The sequence below is a fragment of the Gadus morhua genome, chromosome 18 (assembly GCF_902167405.1).
Source record: "Gadus morhua chromosome 18, gadMor3.0, whole genome shotgun sequence".
Taxonomy (NCBI): Eukaryota; Metazoa; Chordata; class Actinopteri; order Gadiformes; family Gadidae; genus Gadus; species Gadus morhua.
This window is the reverse complement of record NC_044065.1, coordinates 10,246,047-10,256,544: the sequence shown is the minus strand read 5'-3', so window position 1 is coordinate 10,256,544 and position 10,498 is coordinate 10,246,047. Positions and strand designations below refer to the sequence as shown.

Sequence of the window (10,498 nt, the reverse complement as noted above, 5' to 3'; positions counted from 1 at the left end):
CCACCAGCATTTAGATTCATCATTCATTTTTTTTTACGTCCTTGCTCCAGTAAAGCGATGTAGGAAGGCATTAGCCGCCATGCTGCGATATGAGCTTCAGGCTCTTTAGAATCAATTGCAGTCACTCAATGTCTTGGCACTGTCGTAAGGCTCTGCTATATTAAAATCTGACATTTTCTTATCTGTGCTCATCACAGCCAGGGACACAATTATTATTGTCAAGTTAAGAGCACGTAGATATTCCGTGTACATCCAAGGGAAGATTCGTTGCTAGGAGTATGTTTGTCGTTTCCTCATTCAAATGTGGATTCATCCATGTAATTGCTATAAACAAGCATAGTCGTAAAATCGCCCTAAAAAGTTCTAAAATCCATGAAATCGGTTAACAGCCTTTGAAACACAGACTGAAAGACAGAGAAAATACTCGCTTCACACTGCCCTCACTGCATGGGTCATCTCATCTGCATTCATCCATTGTTCTCGCAGTATTTAATAAGGCTGTTAGGCAATTCACACATAGCCAGCCAACTTCCAGGGAGGAGATTGTGCGTATATAATGATATCGGATAAAAACAACCACAACTCCTTTTCGCTTAACAAACCGCTTTCCCACAATCGTTCGAGAGACGGTTAGTCATAATGACACTGCAGCGTGTTTTTGGTTTGAATGCCATCTTTTCAATCGAATCACACTTGACATTTAATCTCGAACGCATGTACCCGAAAAGAGGAGCACAGACGCTTATGTCAGTAATTAAACCGTAAACCCGTTTTTTTCAGCCCATGTAGACTATGAACATCACTATCGACAATGGACAAACAATTCACTTTTAGCACTACACACTCCAAAGACAGGACACGATCCCTACTTTTGAGTGTGTCTGCAACATCATGACCTTTGGCACGGTTGTTCATTTTCAGTGCCCTGCTCTCTCTCTCTCTCTCTCTCTCTCTCTCTCTCTCTCTCTCTCTCTCTCTCTCTCTCTCTCTCCGTTGCCTAGGTTACGCGCCGGTGACCGGCATGTGCCATCCACTGCGCAGCTGCACCCTGAACCACGAGGACGGCTTCTCCTCATCTTTTGTCGTCGCTCATGAAACAGGCCATGTGTGAGTAACGTCGTTGTAACAGTAATGATTGGCCCTGTCTGTCCGTCTGTCTGTCTGACGGTACGTGTCTTTGAACTCATGTCAGCCGGCGGTGAAGTCGAGGTGACACGCTGATACCTGTCGTACACCAGGCATCTATTTTGTCGGACCGTCATATCTTCATGACATTTCACCAGGGGGTATATAGTATATGGATATCTATATGAATGTCGTTGGAGCATGTACAACACTGTCCAGCAATTTGACTACTTAAGACAAGTCTTGCTGGGTTTAAATACTTAGGGCGATAAAGTAGATGTTGTGGGCGGGCCGTCATTATTGTATCTTGGAAAGCGCCGGATCTCCGCCTACCCGGGGTCGCCACAAAAGTGATGTTGGTGAACTAACCTATTTTAGTCTCAACAACAATGAAAGACTTCGTCTTGGACCATTTACTTGTAGGCTATATTCTGCTCCCTTAACTTGGCCCAAAAAACATGACATGACATCATAAGATGTCAGAAAACGTTTAAAGGAAAGAGGAGCGTCAGACTGTGTTATTATCTTTGAGCCTATTTATTGATTTCTTAATGCCCCGGTGTACCGTAATACTGTGATACCGCCAAAGCCTACCGTACACCCACTATCAAAGCTCCAGGATTTTTGAACAACCACTTAAAAATGTTCGTAACAATATAGTTTTGTGACTACTGTGAGAACTTTCATTTCAGCAATTCATTTTTGCAAATACCGAGCCGAGAGATGTGACCGTAAATTTAACAAAGAAGAATAAGGCAGTGCGTAATGTGTGTGTGAAACAAGTGTGTGATTGGTTAAGACCATTTACCTACAGTCGCAGTCAATAGTCCCAAAACACAGCCTGAGTACACAGATCACGGGTGCGTCCATTTGCTGCAATATTTGCATACCTTATATGTATATACTACATCATGATTTGTATGTCAACAGTTCACTGTATAAGCCCGTCAGTTTTGGCCTCCCTTTATATGATTAGGCGGGGGGGCGGTGTAGCGTAGCGTAACATAACCTAGACTACAACTCTGATGTCATCCCACTTGTGCTGAACATCGTCAGGCCTAATGGCTCCCCTCACAGCTCAGGAGCGCGGTGAAGTACTTTCCGTTCATCAGGTGAAAGGGCTAATTATCTGCACTGTTGAATGAGAAAAAAAGGATGAAAAAAAGCCTTCCGGCTCTCGCTTTTGGAACTCGGAGCAGAATTGCTTTGCTCATTTTGTGGAATGCACATTTTTGATTAAAGTTTGGCGCGCACTTCTGAGCCGTTTATTCGTTTAGGATCCATTGCTGTGACGGCCCAATGTTTTCTTGACTCAACAGCACCTCCTGTGTTGTCCTGAGCTGTTGGGTCCTGGCACTGTGCAGGAAGTTTTGGAAAAATGTCTGACCGAGTTATGTTGCCTTTTAATTGAAGATAACCGTTCACGAGTCAGATTCATTCATACATTAATACCTTTCGTTGTCCACTGGAACGTCGCATTACAATGGCCCTTATTCTCCCCTCCCCCGCACTTCATTTACTCTGTGCAGTACTCTTAAACTGGTCATTTTGAAAAAAATATGCAATAAAGGTAGGGTGGGCGACTTTGGAGAGTCCAGCCAGAGTGAGCTGGATTTTAAAAGGATCCAATCGAATAATTCTAAAAAGCCAAAAGCCACTCCCCCAAAACACACGTGGGAGAGAGACATTCTTCTGCGAATAGCTTGCTAGCTTTAGAAATAGGTCTGCCTTGCCTTGTGGAAGACTCCAATCATGCACAATGAGTGCATGGGCCGAGTCTGCCCAGGTAGGCAGGTAGGTAGACGAGGAGGGAAGCCAGACTTTATTTTGTGAGAGCATTTGCCTGCCCTAGCTTTAAATCTCATGAAGTTCAATTCATGTTTGCATACATTTTTTTGGGGATGTGTTGTAAATGTAAAAAATGTAAATGTAATGTTTGTATTGTATATTTGTATGTTTGTATATCTGATTTCAGCTTTAAGCCTATGGATTTCCATTGTCAGGGCTGCGGGGTATCCTAGCAATCATCTCATCCCTTTGGTTGCTAGCAATCAAACACCCCTCAAGTGATGGCAATCCCCCGGTGTCTCCTTGATGAATATATCTTTGCATGCATGTCCCATATTGATTATGAAAGCATTGCTTGCCGGCCGTGGGTAGAGGTGTTAATCTAATTTCACATGTTTACGTGATCTGTATTTCTATTGATCTCTCATTTCACTCTTTTTTTTGACTCATCAGCGGCTGTAGCCAGCGACTAACCCCCCTGGTGTGGGATTAAAAAGGGTATCTTATCTTGGTCCGACAGGCTGGGGATGGAGCACGACGGTCAGGGCAACCGGTGTGCGGACGAGACCAGCATGGGCAGCATCATGGCCCCACTGGTGCAGGCCGCCTTCCATCGGTACCACTGGTCCCGCTGCAGCAAGCAGGAGCTGAACCGATACATCCAGTACGTCTTCCCCCCCACCCCCCCCCGTCCTCCGTCTTCACACACCCCCCCTCCCCCCCAGAGTCTTATCTGGTCTTATTGGGTGTCCCCTTTTTACCTATTTTTATATTATGCTGTAAATGATTCATTATTCTCGCCTTTTGGGACTTGATTTTTATATTAACAGCCATTTCTGCAAATATTGGAACTGACATAACTCACATCAAACTAAACATAAAAATTAATCATGAATTTCAGAACTTGAACCCAACTGCATTTGCAGGAAAGTGTGATTGCTTTTTTCCTGATTTAACTCAGAAAGTAGCCTAGCGCAATATCTGTGCTCTAATAGCCAGTCTATAAGTTTGCTGGATCGAAATAATTCCTCAGATGCAGGGATATGCAGGCCAGAAAGGGGAAACCCCCCGCACACAACCCCTCCTCGCATCACATACATTCATGCATTTGATGAACATTTTAAGTCATATGTAAATTCTATAACATATGTGGCTTTTATAGATTTACTTACTAATCTTGGAATGCATTTTTGGTGCAACAAGATTGTGTAGTGGTGATTTGACTCCCAGCCAAAAGGTGCTGGGTTGGAGCCCAATCGTCCACATAGCCTAACCTGAAGGCGTCCTGTAGCGAAGAATACATTTATGGGCGCTCCTTCTTACGTAGACCTTATTTTATATGAAGGCATTTAGTTAGCTTGAGTACGTTTCTAGTCAGCGTTTTATTGCTTCAGCTATGATCTGTTTTAGCACCTGCCACATGACTAAAGAATACAAATAACTAAATGGTAGTAACTGAATATACTCTCTCTCTCTCTCTCTCTCTCTCTCTCTCTCTCTCTCTCTCTCTCTCTCTCTCTCTCTCTCTCTCTCTCTCTCTCTCTCTCTCTCTCTCTCTCTCTCTCTCTCTCTTTCACTCTTTCCCTTTCAATCTCTATCCACACTGTACACTCTCTGTTGCTTTCTTCCTCTCTCTCTCTCTCTCTCTCTCTCTCTCTCTCTCTCTCTCTCTGACTCTGTCTCTCTCTCTCTCTCTCTCTCTCTCTCTCTCTCTCTCTCTCTCTCTCTCTCTGACTCTGTCTCTCTCTCTCTCTCTGTCTGTCTCTGTCTCTCTCTCCCTCCTTTCCCTCTCTCTCTCTCTGTCTCTGTCTCTCTCTCTCCCTCCTTCCCCCCCCCTCTCTCTCTCTCTCTCTCTCTCTCTCTCTCTCTCTCTCTCTCTCTCTCTCTCTCTCTCTCTCTCTCTCTCTCTCTCTCTCTCTCTCTCTCTCTGTGTCTCTTTCTTTCTCTCGCTCCCTCCTTTTCCTCTCTCTCTCTCTCTCTCTCTCTCTCTCTCTCTCTCTCTCTGTCTCTCTCTGTCTCTCTCTCTCTCTCTCTCTCTGTCTCTCTCTCTCTCCCTCCTTTCCCTCTCTCTCTCTCTCTCTCTCTCTCTCTCTCTCTCTCTCTCTCTCTCTCTCTCTCTCTCTCTCTCTCTCTCTCTCTCTCTCTCTCTCTCTCTCTGTCCCTCTCTCTCTGTCTCTGTCTCTCTCTCTCTCTGTCTGTCTCTGTCTCTTTCTCCCTCCTTTCCCTCTCTCTCTCTCTGTCTGTCTCTCTCTCTCCCTCCTTCCCCCCCTCTCTCTCTCTCTCTCTCTCTCTCTCTCTCTCTCTCTCTCTCTCTCTCTCTCTCTCTCTCTCTCTCTCTCTCTCTCTCTCTCTCTCTCTGTGTCTCTTTCTTTCTCTCGCTCCCTCCTTTCCCTCTCTCTCTCTCTCTCTCTCTCTCTCTCTCTCTCTGTCTCTGTCTCTGTCTCTGTCTCTGTCTCTGTCTCTCTCTCTGTGTCTGTCCCCTCTCCCTTGCCCCTCTCCATCAGTTCTTATGACTGCCTCCTCGACGACCCCTTTAAACAGAAGTGGCCAAAGCTCACCGAGCTCCCCGGCATCAACTACTCCATGGACGAGCAGTGCCGCTTTGACTTTGGCGTGGGATACAAAATGTGCACCGCTGTGAGTCCACACACACACACACACACACACACACACACACACACACACACACACACACACACACACACACACACACACACACACACACACACACACACACACACACACACAAACACACAATAGTGGCCTTCATGGGGTTCTTAATCATCTGTGAAGGTTGGGTTCGGCATCTTCAATCAGGACCTTCTTTAAAAGCAATTCCACCTGGGGGTGACTGCATTGATGTTGGTATCACTGTGACAAGGAGTACACAGACGGAAAAGCGAGACAGGCACACAAACACTAACACACAGACACATGCAACTCATTCTCACCCCAATCAACCATCTAATTCACTAGGCCCTGATTGGAGAGGAAACGGGGGTCTCAAAGTGGGTTACTTCTTAAGTCTAAACCAGAGTTTCTTAATGAAGGGGTTGCGGCCAAAATGGATCATGATTTGGTGGGAGGTGGATCGCGGCCAGACTCTGAAAACACTGAGCACAGAATTTGCGATCTTTTCATACAACCAACGAAAGGATCACCGATTTCTGCTCAGAGTTTTCGGTTGGGCGTGTACCTTTTGGTTCCCGACGTGAGGAAATGGAAGAACTCTCGTTGTATATGCTACATGTTCAAGAAGGATTTGACATCTGACATGTATCCCCCCCCCACCCAACTGTCAGTTCCGCACATACGACCCGTGCAAGCAGCTGTGGTGCAGTCACCCTGACAACCAATACTTCTGTAAGACCAAGAAAGGCCCACCAGTGGACGGAACAGAGTGTGCGGCGGGCAAGGTACACCTTACGTTATTACCCTCTGGAAGGGGTTTTAAACGCTGAGGAGATAATCATTCTTCTTGTCGATATAATTTGCCTAGAATTATCCAGTAATTTTCTTTGTAAGCATTGAAAGCAATTATCTTTTGGAGGCTTGAAAATATTGTCTCTCACTCTCTTTCACTCTCTCAATACATTTCTGTCTTTTTTAATCTTCATGTTGATATTATTATAATTTTCCTGTTGAAACTATATTGCAGTATCTAATAATCACCCAATTAAAAATGATTTTCTTGTTTTTGTCTAGCCAATTCATTCTGTGAAAAGGGAAGAAACACATGTTTTCCTTCCTGTGCGTCGTCTTCTTCTTCAGTGGTGTTTTAAGGGCCACTGCATCTGGATGACCAGCCAGCAGCCCGTGGGCCACGATGGCAGCTGGGGCTCCTGGTCCAAGTTGAGCACCTGTTCCCGGACGTGCGGGGGCGGGATACGTTCCCGCAGCCGGCAGTGCAACAACCCTGTGTGAGTGGGAGTCAGATGAGATTTTTAAACGCAAAAAGCACACAATAGTTGTAGACAATTAACCTAGTTTTGATAAGGGGATGCCCTCTTCCTTGTGACAGGTTTACCAAAGCACAAAGGTTAACATTTAGATGACACTGAGGAAAGGTAGGGTGGCAAGACAATACAAGGAATATGAAACAAAGCCTTAGATGACACCATATGTATTTTTCCATCGCACCGGCAAATCCGGATCACTACAAAAAGCATAAATGGTCTCTGGCACTTTAAAGTGAGGTCCTGGAGAATGGGAGACATTATGAAAATGGGAGACATTGTGAGAATGGGAGACCTTTTGAGAATGTTCCGGCGATCCCAGTCGTTCTTCGACGCCGGGCGTGCGCCAATAGGCAGAAAATATCGTAGTTTCTCTACTGAGAGGGAGGCTGCAGCAAACCTCCTGCTGTTGACAAATTGACTTGTTCAGGCAAAAAATACACAACGCGCACAGGTTGCAGATAAGGGACACGGAGAGGAAAAGTTCGCCCTGTTAATCCTTTCGTTTCATTAGGTTCCATCTCAACAACGCAGGGGCAGCTCGAGCCACCAACAGCTCCAGCTGCTCCCCACGCAGCCCTCTCTTCCTTTGAGGCAGGCTGCCGATTATAATAAACCACTCTCTTTGATTCGTTGTTTTTCTCCATTCCTTTCCGCGCAGGCCGGCGTACGGAGGCCGAGAATGCCCCGGCTCGACCTTCGACTACCAGATGTGTAACACGGAGGAGTGCGCCGGACCTTACGAGGACTTCCGCGCACAACAGTGTGTCAAGAGGAGCAACAAGTACCACAACAACGTCAAGCACACCTGGCTGCCTTACGAACACCCAGACGGTTAGTCAGTATTGGGAGGCTGGGGGGTGGAGGGGGGCGGGCAGGGGGCTTCAGCTCCTCTGAAACGTTACGGTCTTGGATAGGTTTTCGCCGAGCCGTCGCCAGTGGGGGAGGAACATAGCATCGGAGGAATGACATTTGCAGAGCGCGGCACGTTGATTTGACAGGCCCACGTTTTAGCAGAGGAGGGTTTATATAGTTCTTTGGTGTCCCATTAACATCTAGGTCCGGCATCTGGAGGAAGTCCATTCCAGCTAAATCGCTAAAATATGTCACAGAATGTTCTATTCCTGCTAGTCGACAGACTCATACACACACACCCACACACACACACAGACCATCTTTCCCCTCCTTGTCATAATGGTTTCCCAGTGAAAGGAAGGGACATTTGCGGGGTAGATCACTGTAGCATTGCTTAATGCTGCTAGTGTTGTCTTCATCAATGCTTTTTATCCAACATCCCTTTTATGTCCTATTTTATGTGACAGTGGGAGAAAATGCTTTTAACACAAGACCACAGAATTGTATGAAAGGATAATTGGTCATTAATTTTACACGGATATTCAACGGGCTGTCTTGCATTGTGTGTCTGCAAACTTTTTAATGTCACATTTGTAATTAAAAATTTGATATTAATGCAACACAATAACAGAATCTTAATCAAAAAGCTTCCAGGTTCCAACCCCCAAGTCCACAGAATAAATATAGGCTTCCTATATTTAGTCTTTAGTCTTTTAGGCTTTTCAGGCATTTTTTTGGTTTTACTCAGTAATACCATGTGTCTAAAACCAAGTCACCGTGGATTACAAAAAGGAATTTTATTTGTGTCAGTGAGTTATAATCTTTGTGTTTGTGTGCGTGTGTGTGCGTGCTGGCGTGCGTGCATGCATGCTTGTGTGTGTGTGTGTGTGTGTGTGTGTGTGTGTGTGTGTGTGTGTGTGTGTGTGTGTGTGCTTGTGCGCGTATGTGTGCATGTGTGTGTGTTTCTAGAGGCCCATAAGTGTGAGTTGAGCTGCCAGTCCAAGGAGACGGGGGAGGTGGTGTTTATGAACCAGGTGATGCACGACGGGACACGCTGCAGCTACAAAGACCTCTTCAGTGTGTGTGCCCGCGGGGAGTGCCTGGTACGTTGTCTACACAAGCGGCCCTCCCACACACACACAGACACACACACACAGATACACACACACACACACACACACACACACACACACACACACACACACACACATACACACATACACACATACGCACGTGCGCACACACACACTTGGTTGGGTATCGTTTGGGTTTTATGCGATACCGGTGCCTACTCTGTACTTTTCAAACGGTTCCGGTGCTAAAACGGTTCTCGAACTGGTACTTAAAAAAACGAACACACTTGCATACATGCACGACTTGTTATGAGTTTCACATTAAGCAGAAAGTCAGCGGACACTGAGTTGAATGGCAACGGTGTTTGCTAGCCTACTTGATATGCAAGATTTACGGTTGCCATTAAATTATTCGACTTACCCGAAGAGGAAAGGTTGCTGTGAGTGCTGTGACTGATAAGAAAAAAAAAATAAGAATAATTACAAATAATATTAATTACTCGCTGAAAGCAGGCAGGCACGCAGCTTTGCTGCCCGCGTTTACACTTGCGTGCATGGCGCAACATTACTGCCAAAGTCATATTAAGTAATATGACGCAGGTGCGCAGGAGACATTGTTGAAAACAACATTGTTTTCAACCGCTCGGTACCGCGCCGTATTAATTCCCAAGTTTTGAAAATAAAATAAAGTAGGCCTATTTGAAGCAAATAAGCGACTCTGTTTTAGATTTGTTTATTTGGTTTTTAACAGATAGTTTTGGATGCATGCATCAGCTTTGAGTTTTTTTTTTTTTTTACTATGAAATTACGTTCAATCGCAACACACACACACACACACGCACAAACGCACACACACACACACACACACACACACACACACACACACACACACACACACACACACACACACACACACACACACGTTCACTCATTCACGCACCCACCCACTACAACCTGCCGATCTTCAATCAAAACAACATCAATTAAGTGATGCCGCAGCGCGTTGACAAGTCCCAAGGTTAGGCGCCCATAGGCTTTATGGTTTATATGTTTGAAAGCCGTGACACACTCTTTTACCAGTTGGCCTGAAATACCACGCCTCTCAGTCATGGACTATAAAGAATATCGCAGTTGTAGGCGAACCTTGCGTGTTTAGCGCAACATTGAAAAGTGTCCCGTCCCGTCTGAAACAGTGTTGCGCTGCGCTGCGTTCCAAACGTTATATAATCAAATACACCAGCATGGCGGTATTTAAAAAATACACAACGTTATTCGGTGTGAACCGGTATCCTGCCCAGCACTAACGCAAGTTGACGCCGCAACACCGTTGGGGCGGGGCAGGGGGCGTTAAAAAAATGTCAGGGGCACCGAAATCTGCGTTCTTATTCGATCTCGTTACAACCGTTTACGTCGGAACCGGTTCCCTACTGGAACCGAGTTTCGGTGCTCAACCCATACGCGCACACACACACGCACACACACATTCATACGCACACACAAGTATGCACGCCCCACACTTACACACACACATTGATGCATTATTTTCTAAAAGGTCAGTATCAATATTAATACCATCTCGTTCCCAGAAGTGCAGCGGTACCATTATGGATTCTTAATGGAAATGAATGCTAACAATGCACCTTATTGTATTCATTCTGTGTAGGCCTATATATGTTTTGTATGTATGGCACTCAGGCTCAC

At 45.6% G+C, this 10,498-nt stretch overlaps 1 protein-coding gene across 3 annotated transcripts in view; it reads left to right on the top strand.

Annotated features, from left to right (window-relative positions):
• adamts14 (ADAM metallopeptidase with thrombospondin type 1 motif, 14) overlaps positions 1-10,498 on the top strand; it is a 42,285-nt gene that overhangs the window by 21,762 nt on the left and 10,025 nt on the right. For all 3 annotated transcript variants that reach the window (XM_030340284.1, XM_030340283.1, XM_030340285.1), the window contains 7 exons: positions 1,002-1,107; positions 3,434-3,577; positions 5,418-5,550; positions 6,216-6,329; positions 6,685-6,833; positions 7,531-7,703; positions 8,694-8,827. In XM_030340284.1, coding sequence (XP_030196144.1) covers positions 1,002-1,107; positions 3,434-3,577; positions 5,418-5,550; positions 6,216-6,329; positions 6,685-6,833; positions 7,531-7,703; positions 8,694-8,827 — 953 coding nt within the window. The remainder of the gene's footprint in view (positions 1-1,001; positions 1,108-3,433; positions 3,578-5,417; positions 5,551-6,215; positions 6,330-6,684; positions 6,834-7,530; positions 7,704-8,693; positions 8,828-10,498) is intronic.